An 18,063-nucleotide genomic window follows, 5' to 3' on the forward strand; every position below is an offset into this window, starting at 1 on the left:
ACACTATATTATTATTTATACACCTATAGTGATCACAGAGACAGGTTGTTTTTGTGTTACTGTATATATTTGTTTCTCTGAGAAATCCAACTTAATATACTTTGGGTAACAACAGTCAATATTTATTTATTTTATTTTATTTTTTTAGGTGGGTAACAGTCAATATTTATTTATTTATTAGATTTTATTTTTTTATTATATAATAAAAGTGAGCTTTTGTTAAACCAAATATTGTGTTTTTTTTTCCATATACAACAACCTATCTGGCCTCGATAAGAGAATCGATAAGGAATCGGTTCGATAAGAGGATTCGATAATAGGCTCGAACTCGATAATTCCTTATCAAACATCATCCCTAGTTACTACTTCAACATTTCTCTACCGATTTGAAAAATTTCAACATTTTACCTCATTCAGACCATTCAAGTTTTTACCATTTCCCAAAAAAATTTCAGCTTTTCCCGAAATTCTCAATTTTTTCTGAAATTCCCATTGAAATGAATGGAACATTCTACAAAGTTCCACAACTCCCACATTTTTCATCTGATTCAAACCGTTTCAACTTCAAACTGTTCAGCCTATTCAGGAATCGCGAGCTTTCCCTTGACAAATTCCAAAAATGTCTCAGAATTCCAGGTTTTCCGTGACATTTTTCCCATTTAAACTTCCATTTGCACATTTTTCAACGAATTCAAACCATTCCACCATTCTGGAAATTCAAAGTTCAAAAAGATTCCAGGATTTTCCAGAATTCCTGCTTTCCCAAAGCTACTACTCCTTCCACATTTTTCCACGCATTTCAACCGTTCCACCGTCAAAACATTCCTCTTAATCAGGACAAAGTGTTTTTTTGAACTGGAAAAATCTCAGATTTTCCCGAATTTCCAGGAATTCTGTAATACCATTTTTCAATTCAACACGTTACTACTTCAACATTTCTCTACAGATTTGAAAAATTTCAACATTTTAACTCATTCAGACCATTCAAGTTTTTACCATTTCCAAAAAAATTCCCGCTTTTCCCGAAATTCTCAATTTTTTTCTGAAATTCCCATTGAAATGAATGGAACATTCTACAAAGTTCCACAATTCCCACATTTTTCATCTGATTCAAACCGTTTCAACTTCAAACTGTTCAGCCTATTCAGGAATCGCGAGCTTTCCCTTGACAAATTCCAAAAATGTCTCAGAATTCCAGGTTTTCCATGACATTTTTCCCATTTCAACTTCCATTTGCACATTTTTCAATGAATTCAAACCATTCCACCATTCTGGAAATTCAAAGTTGAAAAAGATTCCAGGATTTTCCAGAATTCCTGCTTTCCCAAAGCTACTACTCCTTCCACATTTTTCCACGCATTTCAACCGTTCCACCGTCAAAACATTCCTCTTAATCAGGACAAAGTGTTTTTTTGAACTGGAAAAATCTCAGATTTTCCCGAATTTCCAGGAATTCTGTAATACCATTTTTCAATTCAACACGTTACTACTTCAACATTTCTCTACCGATTTGAAAAATTTCAACATTTTAACTCATTCAGACCATTCAAGTTTTTACCATTTCCAAAAAAATTCCCGCTTTTCCCGAAATTCTCAATTTTTTTCTGAAATTCCCATTGAAATGAATGGAACATTCTACAAAGTTCCACAATTCCCACATTTTTCATCTGATTCAAACCGTTTCAACTTCAAACTGTTCAGCCTATTCAGGAATCGCGAGCTTTCCCTTGACAAATTCCAAAAATGTCTCAGAATTCCAGGTTTTCCGTGACATTTTTCCCATTTCAACTTCCATTTGCACATTTTTCAATGAATTCAAACCATTCCACCATTCTGGAAATTCAAAGTTCAAAAAGATTCCAGGATTTTCCAGAATTCCTGCTTTCCCAAAGCTACTACTCCTTCCACATTTTTCCACGCATTTCAACCGTTCCACCGTCAAAACATTCCTCTTAATCAGGACAAAGTGTTTTTTTGAACTGGAAAAATCTCAGATTTTCCCGAATTTCCAGGAATTCTGTAATACCATTTTTCAATTCAACACGTTACTACTTCAACATTTCTCTACCGATTTGAAAAATTTCAACATTTTACCTCATTCAGACCATTCAAGTTTTTACCATTTCACAAAAAATTCCAGCTTTTCCCGAAATTCTCAATTTTTTTCTGACATTCCCATTGAAATGAATGGAACATTCTACAAAGTTCCACAATTCCCACATTTTTCATCTGATTCAAACCGTTTCAACTTCAAACTGTTCAGCCTATTCAGGAATCGCGAGCTTTCCCTTGACAAATTCCAAAAATGTCTCAGAATTCCAGGTTTTCCGTGACATTTTTCCCATTTAAACTTCCATTTGCACATTTTTCAACGAATTCAAACCATTCCACCATTCTGGAAATTCAAAGTTCAAAAAGATTCCAGGATTTTCCAGAATTCCTGCTTTCCCAAAGCTACTACTCCTTCCACATTTTTCCACGCATTTCAACCGTTCCACCGTCAAAACATTCCTCTTAATCAGGACAAAGTGTTTTTTTGAACTGGAAAAATGTCAGATTTTCCCGAATTTCCAGGAATTCTGTAATACCATTTTTCAATTCAACACGTTACTACTTCAACATTTCTCTACCGATTTGAAAATTTTCAACATTTTAACTCATTCAGACCATTCAAGTTTTTACCATTTCCAAAAAAATTCCCGCTTTTCCCGAAATTCTCAATTTTTTTCTGAAATTCCCATTGAAATGAATGGAACATTCTACAAAGTTCCACAATTCCCACATTTTTCATCTGATTCAAACCGTTTCAACTTCAAACTGTTCAGCCTATTCAGGAATCGCGAGCTTTCCCTTGACAAATTCCAAAAATGTCTCAGAATTCCAGGTTTTCCGTGATATTTTTCCCATTTCAACTTCCATTTGCACATTTTTCAATGAATTCAAACCATTCCACCATTCTGGAAATTCAAAGTTGAAAAAGATTCCAGGATTTTCCAGAATTCCTGCTTTCCCAAAGCCCTATTTCCACCCTTTTTTCTGGCGACTACTCCTTCCACATTTTTCAACCGTTCCACCGTCAAAACATTCCTCTTAAACAGGACAGAAGTGGTTTTTTGAACTGGAAAAATGTCTGTTTTTCCCAAAATTCCAGGAATTCTTTAATACCATTTTTCAATTGAACACGTTACTACTCAGTGGCCTAGTGGTTAGAGTGTCTGCCCTGAGATCGGTAGGTTGTGAGTTCAAACTGAGTCATACCAAAGACTATAAAAATGGCACCCATTACCTCCCTGCTTGGCACTCAGCATCAAGGGTTGGAATTGGGGGTTAAATCACCAAAAATGATTCCCGGGCGCGGCCACCGCTGCTGCCCACTGCTCCCCTCACCTCCCAGGGGGTGATCAAGGGGATGGGTCAAATGCAGAGGACACATTTCACCACACCTAGTGTGTGTGTGACAATCATTGGTACTTTTACTTTAACTTAATTATTATGACGTAAAAAAAATGATATTACAAGCCAAGCTAAACACAGCCTGCAATAAGATGAAACATTTATTTTCTTGCGATTGTTCATGCGTGTCATAGCGGTCTGCTGTGTGATGGCCTAATTCCACTGATAAGAAGTTAATAACAATGATCGCGTCTCCACGACGCTTTCAGATCTTCTCACCATCAGACCAGCTTTAGTTTCCTCTTTTACAGCAAAATTGCACAAGAGGCCAGCGTTAATAAGAAACCACTTATACAACACATTTCTACAGCAATGACTTCTTTTGTGAAATCGTTTCAATCAGAAAAAAGTAATAATTAGGAGGTCCAACATCCAACCTGTAAGGGGATACCAGCTAATTCCCCTGTGTTCATAAGCTCCTCCTCCTGATCCAGCACGGTGACGGGGTCGCGCATGGACAGAAAGCCCTGCAAACAGCAAAAACACGAACAAATCAGTGATTAAAAGAGGAATTCTATTGACAGATGTGGCTCGGGAGAAACGGGCGGAATTAATAGCAAGACATACAGCAGATGATGTACCGGTATACTGTACAACCCTAGTAAGGAATACCAACGAAACAACCTCAAGTTCAGGGAGGGCATCATTTATATAAACCACACCGCAAAAAGTCAGTGTTCAAAAACAAGAAAAAACTAAACAAAAATTAGGAGTATTTTATTTGAACTAAGCAAAACTATCTGCAAATAAAACAAGAACATTTGGCTTGTCAAGACTTTCCAAAACAAGTAAAATTAGCTAACCTCAATGAACCCAAAAATACATTAAAATAAGTATATTCTCACTAATAACAACTGTACTACCATATGAGTACGTATTTTCTATTGTTTCATTGAAAATAAAACAGCATTTGGCTGTCATCTGTTTTAATATGAGACACAATTGTGTCAAAGTCATGATTTTTTTTTTTTCATGCTTGAAATAAGAAATGATTACTTTAAAACAATTTTTTTTTTTTACTTGTGAGTGTTGATGACACAGCTTTGCAACAGTTGATATTCTAGTTTCAAGCATGTTTTACTCAATATAGGTCATAACATCTCAGCAACAAGCTGTAATATCTTACTGAGATCATTTAGGACCAAAACACTTAAAACAAGTACCGTATTTTTCGGACTATAAGTCGCAGTTTTTTTCATAGTTTGGCCGGGGGTGCGACTTATACTCAGGAGCGACTTATGTGTGAAATTATTAACACATTACCGTAAAATATCAAATAATATTATTTAGCTCATTCACGTAAGAGACTAGACGTATAAGATTTCATGGGATTTAGCGATTAGGAGTGACAGATTGTTTGGTAAACGTATAGCATGTTCTATATGTTGTAGTTATTTGAATGACTCTTACCATAATATGTTATGTTAACATACCAGGCACGTTCTCAGTTGGTTATTTATGCCTCATATAACGTGCACTTATTCAGCCTGTTGTTCACTATTCTTTATTTATTTTAAATTGCCTTTCAAATGTCTATTCTTGGTGTTGGCTTTTATCAAATACATTTCCCCCAAAAATGCGACTTGTACTCCAGTGTGAACTGTTTACGATCTTTTCTTTTGAACTGTTCTGTAACCAAAGGCGATGGCTGTTTACGACCCACGCCCCTTAGAAGTGAATTAGTGAATTACATTTATATAGCGCTTTTTCTCAAGTGACTCAAAGCGCTTTACATTGTGAAACCCAATATCTAAGTTACATTTAAACCAGTGTGGGTGGCACTGGGAGCAGGTGGGTAAAGTGTCTTGCCCAAGGACACAACGGCAGTGACTAGGATGGCGGAAGCGGGGATCGAACCTGCAACCCTCAAGTTGCTGGCACGGCGGCTCTACCAACCGAGCTATACCGTCCCAAAAACAGCTGTTACCATGTAATCAGAGAAAGTCCAAATAAAAGAGGTGGCGTACAATCTTTCGCCAGAGCGTGTTGAGACACCGTACAAGGGTACACTGTCCAGACGTTTCTCCTCAAACTGAGCCAAATTTAATTCTGTCTCTGTTTAATTCCTTGCTTCTTGTCTCGTTTAATAGATGTCATCAGTGTTTGAACCAGACACATGAGACTAAAAATCAGACCAAAAAGTAGACTAATATTAGACCTCCTTGCAATAGTAAATGATCTAGCCATATGTTTGGAAAGACACAGGAAGGAAGCCTTCAAGAAACTTCATAAAAGTAGTAGTTCAGGTGACGTCTGACCCAAAACAAGGGTGACTAAAAATGTTATACGTCCGCTCTGACGAGACAGGTGAGACTAAACAAATCTGACACAAAAGTAGTAAGTTAGGATTGAGCAGATACAGGTGAGACTAAATCAGACCCAAAAATCACTCGGTCGAGTCTGAGTTGCAGGTGATACTAGTAAATCAGTAATAAGTCGGATCAGAAAACTTGCAGGTGAGACACATACTAAGATCCCAATTCAGTTAGCTGAATACTGGCAGGTTATATGAATAAGACCTAAACAGAAGGTCGTGTCTGAACTGAAACAAGTAAGGCTAAAAATCAAAAGCAGAAGTAGTCAGTCAGGAGAACTTATAATCAGACCCAATATCTGTAGAGAAACAGATGAGGCTAACTATCAGACCAAAAGGTAACAGGTTGGGTTTTGGGGAAACACATGTGAGACCTAAACCAAAAATTAGTATGTGGAGTCTGATGCAACAAAAAAATTAGACCCAAAAGCAGTGAGTCGGGTCTGAAGATAGACAAGACTGAAAAACAGACACTAAAGCAGTAGGTCAGGTCTGATGTGAAACCAAATGAGACCAAAAAGTAGGAAACCTATTTTCACACCCAAAAGCAGAAGCTTGGGTCTGGACAGAAATATGAGAGAATTGTTCTGATAAGACACACACATAAGACACTGAACAAAGAACCAAAGGCAGTAGTTCTGATAGAAATCAAACCAATGAAATTGGGTCTGACGATGCAATAGTGAGATTGAAACAAATTAGAGCCAAAGGCAGAATGTCTGGTCTGAACAGAAGCAGGTTTGCTTACTTCAATCTGCTGAGCTTTCTTGCTGGCACAGGGGATGAGGAGGAGAGTCCCCAGGGCAAAGGCCAGCAGGTTAAACTGTGCGAAGCCTTTGGCAATTCCGATTAGTTCCAAATTCAACAAGAACGGACACCTTGGAAAAGATAGCAAGCCCAAAATAAGTACAGACAGGCAAACAAATGCTTTGTGGGTAAAAGGAGACTGGGAATATCATATTAAGGAAAATATAAAAATGGTGCATGTAAGGGAAAATTAAAAAAAGTGCATACTTTAGGAGGAGAACAAAGGTCCTGTAGAGTGTTGCTTGTTGATCAGCGCTCAAAGGCAAAGAAGCTGTAACCAAACCAGGCGTTAGTTTGCGCTGAATGGTTCAGTTTAATTGAGTTTAGCTCCTTCCCTTGAAGTACCAAACAACTAGAGCAGTGGTCCCCAACCACCGGTCCGTGACGCATTTGCTACTGGGCCGCAGAGAAACATGAAATAATTTATAAACGACTGCATTGTCTCCGACTTAACTTTCGCCTGTCCCACTACACTGCAAAAACTGAAATCTAAGTAAGATTAAATATCTCAATTAAGGGTGATATTTGCTTATTTCCTGTCTGATAAGATAATTCTTCTCACTAAGCAGATTTTATGTTAGAGTGTTTTACTTGTTTTAAGTGTTTTGGTCCTAAATGATCTCAGTAAGATATTACAGCTTGTTGCTGAGATTTGATGACCTATATTGAGTAAAACATGCTTGGAACTAGAATATCAACTGTTGCAAAGCTGTGTCATCAACACTCACAAGTATAGAACTACTTTTTTATAGTAATAATTTCTTACTTCAAGCATGAAAAAATAAAAAATCATGATTTTGACACAATTGTGTCTCATAATTAAAACAGATGACAGCCAAATGGACTTTGCTGTTTTATTTTCAATGAAACAATAGAAAATACATACTCATATAGTATTACAGTTGGCACAGTACAGTAAACTGACTATTTAAACATTTCAAACAATTTTGAACAGAAATAGTTCATGCACAGTCAGATAAATTATTCAAAATTACAATAAAGAAAAATTTGGCCGGGGGCCGGGCTGTATATATGCGCACTAATTGACTGGAAGAGCACGCACTTGGCGCGATGATGTCATGTTATCCATGGAAAAATACATTTTTAGACAATATGATTTGCCTGAGCGGCTAGGAGACACCGAGAGTAACAAGCGGTTGCCTTGTTGCCTTTCCATTAAGAACAATAAATTACTTTTTAGTATAAGTTTGCTGGTTTCAAGAAATGTAATGCCGAGCGCATATCATTATGTCAAGATAATGGCACTAGCATTTACTTCATTTAAGAATATTTTTCAACATTTTGAGCAAAAAGGTCTAATTTTTTTTCTACCAAGAAAGTGCACTTGTTATTAGTGAGAATATACTTATTTTAAGGTATTTTTGGGTTCATTGAGGTTAGCTAATTTTACTTGTTTTGGAAAGTCTTGACAAGCCGAATTTTCTTGTTCTATTGGCAGATAATTGCCATAATTTTTGTATTTTTTTTTCTTGTTTTTGAACACTGACTTTTTGCAGTGTAGACACACCAATAAGCTTGTTTATAGATGTACAATAAAACTCAAATTGTGACATGATACAATGCACATTAATGACCATATAAACTATAAATGTGACTGATTATAGCCAAAGGCTGATTTCCATCTGCATCTCATTGCAAAGCAACAAGCCCAGGGCTCCCACTAATTCAGCGTTATATAGTGAGTTGTATTTTTCATGCACTTATTTTTGCTGTGTTTATCTGGCACGAAAGGAAAGTCGGTCCCTGAAAATAATGCTTACATTAAACCGGTCCCTGGTGCAAAAAAGGTTGGGGACCACTGAACTATAGTATTCTAATGGAAGGAGTGATGGAAACAAACAAATATGTTAGCTACTACAGTAGGGGTGTAACGGTACACAAAAATTTCGGTTCGGTACGTACCTCGGTTTAGAGGTCACGGTTTGGTTCATTTTCGGTACAGTAAGAAAACAACAAAATATAAATTTTTGGGTTATTTCTTTACCAAATTTGCAAAATCTTCCACCAAAAATATTTTTCTTAGTGGAATATTTGATGTGAAGTAATCGGAACTTTGGATAGGTCAATAATTCATAATAACATTGATTTTGATTCAATATTATGTTTTGAGCAATGACAGTTTGAAAGAAAAAAAACAGCTTTGTTTTATTAGTCAACATTGCAACTTTTTCTAAATCACATTTAACCTTTAAGCTTTTTTATTTCACTTTTATTATGTTTTTGTTTATTTTAATAGTATTTTTAGAATGTGCCGTGGGCCTTTAAAACATTAGCTGTGAGCCGCAAATGGCCTCCGGGGCACACTTTTGACACCCCTGCTATAGATAATAAAACATTTAATCTGATTAGGGATGTCCGATAATGGCTTTTTGCCGATATCCGATATGCCGATATTGTCCAACTCTTTAATTACCGATACCGATATCAACCGATACCGATATATACAGTCGTGGAATTAACACATTATTATGCCTAATTTGGACAACCAGGTATGGTGAAGATAAGGTACTTTTTAAAAAAATAAATCAAATAAAATAAGATAAATAAATTAAAAACATTTTCTTGAATAAAAAAGAAAGTAAAACAATATAAAAACAGTTACATAGAAACTAGTAATTAATGAAAACTTGTAAAATTAACTGTTAAAGGTTAGTATTATTAGTGGACCAGCAGCACGCACAATCATGTGTGCTTACGGACTGTATCCCTTGCAGACTGTATTGATATATATTGATATATAATCTAGGAACCAGAATATTAATAACAGAAAGAAACAACCCTTTTGTGTGAATGAGTGTAAATGGGGGAGGGAGGTTTTTTGGGTTGGTGCACTAATTGTAAGTGTATCTTGTGTTTTTTATGTGGATTTAATAAAAAACAAAAAAACAAAAAAAAAAACCAACAACAACGATACTGATAATAAAAAAACCGATACCGATAATTTCCGATATTACATTTTAACGCATTTATCGGCCGATAATATCGGCAGACCGATATTATCGGACATCTCTAAAACTGATTAATTAAAGCAGAGCCTGGCGACGCATGCGCGTTTATCATAACTCTCTTGCTCTCTCTGTCTCTGCCCCTCCCTCACCAATGCTGCTGCGCGCACAATTTGTTTTGTTTTTAACCCCTTCTTAACCCTGAACGTACATTGAAAATACACGCAACCCTAACTCAAAATGCCGGACATTTGAGGCATTTAAGAAACGCCGCCCTGACAGCCCCGCAAAAGAGGACATGTCCGGTGAAAAGAGGACGTATGGTCAGTCCATCCTAGCCCGGTCGCTGCTAGCATGCCGTATGTTGTGCCTCGGTGTGCATTGTTTACATAATGTGCGGTACGCTACTTAATATGTCCGTATGGAAACTCGTTCGGTACACATCCGAACCGAACCGAAACCCCCGTACCGAAACGGTTCAATACAAATACACGTACCGTTACACCCCTATACTACAGTGTTTATTATCAAAGGAATACCTGAAACAAAAGGTGCAAGTAGCACACTCTTCCAGGTCCTGGAGAAACTCGAGATCTGGAAAGGGAGGACAGAATTAGGCATGTCAGAATGATGGAGCTTGATGTATATACAGTACGTACATATACAGTGGTACCTCAATTTAAGAGTGTTTTGAGGTGAGAGATCTCTCTCAGCAAATTGTTCTGCTTAAGTTTAGGAGTTGAAATTTGGAAATGCAATCACCCCATCCATTGTTGGATTAGAAAATGCCACAGTGAACCAAAACATCTGGTCTTAAGGCTGGTACACACAAAGATTATGTAAATCGTCAGTGATTTTTTTAATGTTACAGACACAAAAGATAAAAAAAAACAGGCATTGAGCCGTTAATATCTTTATCTGTATGGTGTGTTAGGATTAGAGATGTCCGATAACATCGGGCTGCCGATATTATCGGCCGATAAATGCTTTAAAATGTAATATTGAAAATTATCGGTATATGACTTTTAAAAACGCCGCTGTGTACACGGACGTAGGGAGGAATACAGAGCGCCAATAAACCTTAAAGGCACTGCCTTTGCGTGCCGGCCCAGTCACATAATATCTACAGATATTCACACACACAAGCAAATGCAAGGCATACTTGGTCAACAGCCATGCAGGTCACACAGAGGGTGACCGTATAAACAACTTTAACACTGTTACAAATATGCGCCACACTGTGAACCCACACCAAACAAGAATGACAAACACATTTCGGGAGAACATCCGCACCGTAACACAACATAAACACAACAGAACAAATACCCAGAACCCCTTGCAGCACTAACTCTTCCGGGACGCTACAATATACCCCCCAACTCAACCCCGCCCACCTCAACCTCCTCATGCTCTCTCAGGGAGAGCATGTCCCAAATTCTAAGCTGCTGTTTTGAGGCATGTTAAAAAAATAATGCACTTTGTGACTTCAATAATAAATATGGCAGTGCCATGTTGGCATTTTTTCCCCCATAACTTGAGTTGATTTATTTCGGAAAACCTTGTTACATTGTTTAATGCATCCAGCGGGGCATCACAACAAAATTAGGCATAATAATGTGTTAATTCCACGACTGTATATATCGGTATCGGTTGGTATCAGAATCTGTAATTAAGAGTTGGACAATATCGGATATTGGTAAAAAAGCCATTATCGGACATCTCTAGTTAGGATTATTCACCGCAGCACTCCACACACATAAAGATTGTGTCCCACCAGCGTGCCTGGTGTAAGTGGAAATCTTGCACAAGCAAATGTGATCAAAAATGAAAGAAGATACTTAGCAACCACCATAGAAATGACCGGAACACACTAAAATAGGCAACATGGAAGAGGACATAAGAGAGGAGGGAATGATGGTGGTCTTAGGATTGTTAATGACAGTAAAATCCTAAACCAAAAAAAAAGAAGAAAAAACTGTAAACAATCAAGGAGCCGACAGGAACACTGGCTTTATAATCTACTGAGCGAGCTCAAGGTGAGTTTTTTCAAATGAAGGTAACGGCTGCTGTTATTAGCCTAGCAGGCCTACTGCTACGACGGTTAAATGTGACAGATTGTTTACAACAGCTTCCTAGACAACTTTGCTTTCCAACCATGGCAAGGAAAAAAAGTGAGTGTGCAGGACAGTGCTAAAAGGTGAATGCTATTCATTGAATTACATAAAGAAATCATCAAAAACATGATAGTGTTGCAAACCCGGCAGAGCAATTTGAGCGAGTCTGCGTCATACTGAAGCAGAAATAGTATTGTTAGAATAATTGTTTGTAAGTTATCACAAAAAACTTTGTGTTGAAATGAGTTCCAGGCAAAAGGACAGGGGCTGTCTTTGAGGCCTACCAAGGGTAAGGCTCGTAAAACTCCACTGTGGAAGGGGGAGAGCCACATGAAGGGTTTTCTGTTTTCTCTCATGTATGGTAATCAACAGAAAGCTATTGTTCTAACCCAAGGACTTCAAAGCGGACAGATGGCAGGATCTGCCCAATTTCCAGACCAACTCTTTTGGAAGTATTTTACGAACTCTCTGTGAACTATTTTATGGACCTCTTTTTGAACTATTTTACGAACTCTTTTTGAACTGACCTTTTCTGTGAATTGTTTACGATCTTTTATGTGAACTTTTTTGCGACCTTTGTCCTTTGGAAACAGCGGTGGCCATGTGGTCGGGGAGGGTCCAAAATAAAAAGAGGAGGCATACAATCTTTTGGCAGAGCGTGCTGGAGATTGTAGCAGGATACAATGTCCGGGCGACTCTCCTCAATAGATTGAGTCCAAATTGAATTCTGTCTCTGTTTAATTCTTTGCCTCTTGTCTTGTTTAATAGATGTCATCAGTGTTTGAACCTGACAAGTACAACGCCAGCCAAGAATGTTAAAATAATATCGAAATGGCAGACATTAAGTTTAGAGAAGCTGCTGATGGTGTGTTTGGCGGAGAAACAGCTGCAAGGAGATAGAATTCCGCTTTCCAACATAAATTATGTACATTATCATGACATTACTTCATATAACTACAGTCGTTTGTAGTACATTTTATTGTACTGTTTTTATACAATAGTTCTTACCTAAAAGTTTGTTTTTTTAAATTTAAAAGGCATGTTAAAATTGTGTTGTTTTTGGGGGATTTTGAGATACAAGTGTTTTGAGTTAAGAGCTCCATCACAGAACCTCGTAATTTAAAAGGCATGTTAAAATTGTGTTGTTTTGGGGGGATTTTGAGATACAAGTGTTTTGAGTTAAGAGCTCCATCACAGAACCTCGTAAATTGAGGCAACAAATCTTAATTTTATGTGAAACACAACCTCCCAAAGAGCTGGAACGGAAACCACTGTTTCTAGCACATTCTGGAGATCGCTAATCTGCAAGAACAGAGAAACATGCGTGTTATTTTCCTGCAAACAACTTCATATTATTCATTGTTAACAGAGCTTATGGCAAAGTGTATGACTCAATGCACGATGCACATGTCCTCACCAAGTTGAAGCCAAGCATCTTCTGAAGAAGACTGGTCCACAGCTGCGTGTCGTACACCTTGTACTCCAGGCACAAATCTGCCACCAAGCGCACAGCCTGAAAATAGGAAGAAGGTGTTTTGGTATGACAGAGCTTGTGGTGAGTTAAAAAAAAACAACAACTGAATCAAGGGGCCATTTAACTAACTTGTTCCAGAGGCTGCATTTTGAGAACGCTAAAAACACGGGCCGGCTGATGTGACAGTGACATAATAATGTAAGATGAAGAAAGTGGGACAAACTATGACAGTTTAAATGTACAGAGTCACCACACTTAATGCAGAATCAGTGGGACCATGTTAGAATAATTATGTGTAAGTTATCACACAACTCTTATGCTTAAAGTCCGTTGCTATAGTTATTAGCTATTGTGCTCAAGCTGTACTTTTTCTGCCTGTGCAAGGACAAAACTTGTTATCAGATACGGCATATGAGGGGTTGCCTCGTCGCAGATATTTTGTTTGTCTTAGCCCACTAACAGCCAAGGACTTTAAGGACCTCAACGAAGATAAGACAACAGCACGCAGACGAAGCAGAGACAAGGCAGTCAGAAGGCCCCCGGCACATTCCGTCACATATTGTGCGTACTGGAAGCTGCTTTGCATGAAATGTGTGGCCACTCCTTTTAGAGGCGGCCTCAGTGATGTAATCGCCGACGACGAGATATAATTATTGAATACAATTAAAATCAAGCGTAAGATTACTAATTCGGTGTTAATATTTGAGTGGGCCATGACCTACTAAGTAGAGGTGTAACGGTACGTGTATTTGTATTGAACTGTTTCGGTACGCGGGTTCCGGTTCGGTTTGGAGGTGTACCGAACGAGTTTCCACATGGACATATTAAGTAGCGTAACGCACGTTGTGTAAACAATGCACAACACACGGCATGCTAGCAGCTAACGGGCTACGATAGACTGACCATACGTCCTCTTTTCACCGGACATGTCCTCTTTTGCGGAGCTGTCAGGGCGGAGTTTCTTAAATGCCTCAAATGTCCGGCATTTTGAGTTAGGGTTGCGTGTATTTTCAATGTACGTTCAGGGTTAAGAAGGGGTTAAAAACAAAACAAATTGTCCGCGCAGCAGCATTGGTGAGGGAGGGGCAGAGACAGAGAGAGCGAGAGAGTTATGATAAACGCGCATGCGTTGCCAGGCTCTGCTTTTTATCCATAGATTTATCACATTTAATTTTTTATTATCTATAGCAGGGGTGTCAAAAGTGTGCCCCGGAGGCCATTTGCGGCCCACAGCTAATGTTTTAAAGGCCCACGGCACATTCTAAAAATACTATTAAAATAAACAAAAACATAATTAAAGTGAAATAAAAAAGCTTAAAGGTTAAACGTAATTCAGAAAAAGTTGCAATGTTGACTAATAAAACAAAGCTGTTTTTTTTTCTTTCAAACTGTCATTGCTCAAAACATAATATTGAATCAAAATCAATGTTATTATGAATTATTGACCTATCCAAGGCTCCGATTACTTCACGTCAAATATTCCACTAAGAAAAATATTTTTGGTGGAAGATTTTGCAAATTTGGTAAAGAAATAACCCAAAAATTTTATATTTTGTTGTTTTCTTACTGTACCGAAAATGAAGCGAACCGTGACCTCTAAACCGAGGTACGTACCGAACCGACATTTTTGTGTACCGTTACACCTCTACTACTAAGTATTAGTAAAGTTGGGCCCCAAGGTCAAAAAGGTTAAGAACTTAACGCATAGGAGGAAGAAGTCTTCTCCCTGTGGCTAAGAGCTTGACTTAATGTCAAAATAAGTATGTCTACCTCGCTGTGACGTCCCGGCACAGCCAGACTACAAAACCTCGTGGGCAGAGGCATCCAAAACTGCGTGCAAACTCTCGCCCAAATGCAATAACATTATAATGTGATGCTGTGACAGTTTTTAACACGAGTATTCAATATTGTAACAACATTTGTAAGTCGGAAAAGACGAAAATCCTTATAGGTCTATTTTGAGGGCCTACTGTGGAATTGTAGGTCAGAAAAAGTACCTGTGGCTCATGGCTGTGGTTCTTCCACAGGCCTTTAATCAAGCCCTCTTTGGGGCTGCTGTGGAATGACTTCACTGTGTGGGGAATGTTCAGAGCTTCCAGCCGGGTGACAAAGATGTGGCACTTCACGTAGTAGCTGTGGATATACATGAAAGGCTTTATACACAATCGGAAATAAATGAGTCGAATAGCGGGCCCCGGCTTACTCGATTTCACTCCTGTTGATTTTTAACTGCGTCTCGAGTGTGGCGGCATCGGCGAGTCGCACAAGGCAAAGGAGCGCTCGGGTTCGATGATAAAACGTCAAACGTGGCCCTGAACTGTTCAGAGGCTATAATAGGGGGAGAACGTAAGACACAGCATAATTCAGCAACTGCTTTGATGCTCAATGCAATGGAAGACTCACCCAGATTTCAGCAGACAGGATGTCACGGAGGAGGCAAACAGCATCAGCTGTGGTGTAAGCTTGCAGCATGTAGACCACCCTGAGAGCGACATATAGCACAAACATGGTCAGTGTCTATGAATGTTCTCATTCATCCAGGTCATTGAAATCTCAGGGCATTCAATCGATCGCAAATGGACTGTTTGGTTTGTCTTAGAAGACGTTTCGCCTCTCATCTGAGTAGGCTTCATCAGTTCATGCTCATAGACTCAGATTGGTCAGATCTAGTCTTAGACGTACACTGCTGTTCAAAAGTTTGGGGTCACCCAAACAATTTTGTGGAATAGCCTTCATTTCTAAGAACAAGAATAGACTGTCGAGTTTCAGATGAAAGTTCTCTTTTTCTGGCCATTTTGAGCGTTTAATTGACCCCACAAATGTGATGCTCCAGAAACTCAATCTGCTCAAAGGAAGGTCAGTTTTGTAGCTTCTGTAACGAGCTAAACTGTTTTCAGATGTGTGAACATGATTGCACAAGGGTTTTCTAATCATCAATTAGCTTTCTGAGCCAATGAGCAAACACATTGTACCATTAGAACACTGGAGTGATAGTTGCTGGAAATGGGCCTCTATACACCTATGTAGATATTGCACCAAAAACCAGACATTTGCAGCTAGAATAGTCATTTACCACATTAGCAATGTATAGAGTGTATTTCTTTAAAGTTAAGACTAGTTTAAAGTTATCTTCATTGAAAAGTACAGTGCTTTTCCTTCAAAAATAAGGACATTTCAATGTGACCCCAAACTTTTGAACGGTAGTGTAGATTGGTCAGATCTCGTTTAGCGGCTTGTGCCAATACCTCAGTAGACATCATCATGGTCAGTGTCGTAACAATATTGATTGTGGAACGTTTCAGGGAGAAATGATCCAATTCTAAGCCATGACCACAGATGCCCACACATACTTCTCAATACTTTAGGGCCTTTCATGTTGTTGAACCTAAATGCTTTTTGGAACAGGTTCAACAACAGAGTTTTGCTGCACATGAAAGGCCCTAAAGCAAATAGAAAAGGTCGTATATTGAAGCAAATTTCCCCATAAAAAAACAATGTAAATATGACTAAAGGGTTCAAGCTGCGACAAAAGTCCATATTTTAGTAAAAGTTTGTACATTTTAAACACAATATAAAGCACTATACAGTATTGTACACCAAACAAACATAAGGGGGTGATGGATTAACCTTCTATTTAATATAAAAATAACACATTTAAAGCAACAAGATGTTTCATTTCTCTGACGTGGATGATTACTTTACCATAGCCTGGACAGATCTTTTACCATGGAAAGGAAACATTTTATGTACCCTGGCCTGGACGGATGTTGAATTTACAAACCCCGTTTCTATATGAGTTGGGAAATTGTGTTAGATGTAAATATAAACGGAATACAATGATTTGCAAATCATTTTCAACCCATATTCAGTTGAATATGCTACAAAGACAACATATTGGATGTTCAAACTGATAAAAAATTTTTTTTTGTAAATAATCATTAACTTTAGAATTTGATGCCAGCAACACGTGACAAAGAAGTTGGGAAAGGTGGCAATAAATACTGATAAAGTATTGGGAACAGGTGGGTGCCATGATTGGGTATAAAAGTAGATTCCATGAAATGCTCAGTCATTCACAAAGGATGGGGCGAGGGTCACCACTTTGTCAACAAATGCGTGAGCAAATTGTTGAACAGTTTAAGAAAAACCTTTCTCAACCAGCTATTGCAAGGAATTTAGGGATTTCACAATCTACGGTCCGTAATATCATCAAAGGGTTCAGAGAATCTGGAGAAATCACTGCACGTAAGCAGCTAAGCCCGTGACCTTCGATCCCTCAGGCTGTACTGCATCAACAAGCGACATAAGTGTATAAAGGATATCACCACATGGGCTCAGGAACACTTCAGAAAGCCACTGTCAGTAACTACAGTTGGTCGCTACATCTGTAAGTGCAAGTTAAAACTCTCCTATGCAAGGCGAAAATTGTTTATCAACAACACCCAGAAACGCCGTCGGCTTCGCTGGGCCTGAGCTCATCTAAGATGGACTGATACAAAGTGGAAAAGTGTTCTGTGGTCTGACGAGTCCACATTTCAAATTGTTTTTGGAAACTGTGGACGTCGTGTCCTCCGGACCAAAGAGGAAAAGAACCATCCGGATTGTTATAGAAGCAAAGTGTAAAAGCCAGCATGTGTGATGGTATGGGGGTGTATTAGTGCCCAAGACCTGGGTAACTTACACATCTGTGAAGGCGCCATTAATGCTGAAAGGTACATACAGGTTTTGGAGCAATATAAGTTGCCATCCAAGCAACGTTACCATGGACGCCCCTGCTTATTTCAGCAAGACAATGCCCAGCCACGTGTTACATCAACGTGGCTTCATAGTAAAAGAGTGCGGGTACTAGACTGGCCTGCCTGTAGTCCAGACCTGTCTCCCATTGAAAATGTGTGGCGCATTATGAAGCCTAAAATACCACAACGGAGACTGTTG

At 38.5% G+C, this 18,063-nt stretch overlaps 1 protein-coding gene across 3 annotated transcripts in view; it reads right to left on the reverse strand.

Moving 5' to 3' along the window:
* Positions 1-18,063, reverse strand: part of kntc1 (kinetochore associated 1) — an 80,061-nt gene that overhangs the window by 15,770 nt on the left and 46,228 nt on the right. For all 3 annotated transcript variants that reach the window (XM_062025784.1, XM_062025783.1, XM_062025785.1), the window contains exons 50-58: positions 15,532-15,610; positions 15,332-15,456; positions 15,126-15,261; positions 13,072-13,167; positions 12,900-12,956; positions 10,080-10,134; positions 6,782-6,845; positions 6,516-6,645; positions 3,831-3,920 (exon numbers count right to left, since the gene is read on the reverse strand). In XM_062025784.1, coding sequence (XP_061881768.1) covers positions 3,831-3,920; positions 6,516-6,645; positions 6,782-6,845; positions 10,080-10,134; positions 12,900-12,956; positions 13,072-13,167; positions 15,126-15,261; positions 15,332-15,456; positions 15,532-15,610 — 832 coding nt within the window. The remainder of the gene's footprint in view (positions 1-3,830; positions 3,921-6,515; positions 6,646-6,781; positions 6,846-10,079; positions 10,135-12,899; positions 12,957-13,071; positions 13,168-15,125; positions 15,262-15,331; positions 15,457-15,531; positions 15,611-18,063) is intronic.

This window comes from Entelurus aequoreus, linkage group LG17 (assembly GCF_033978785.1).
Source record: "Entelurus aequoreus isolate RoL-2023_Sb linkage group LG17, RoL_Eaeq_v1.1, whole genome shotgun sequence".
NCBI classification, from domain to species: Eukaryota; Metazoa; Chordata; class Actinopteri; order Syngnathiformes; family Syngnathidae; genus Entelurus; species Entelurus aequoreus.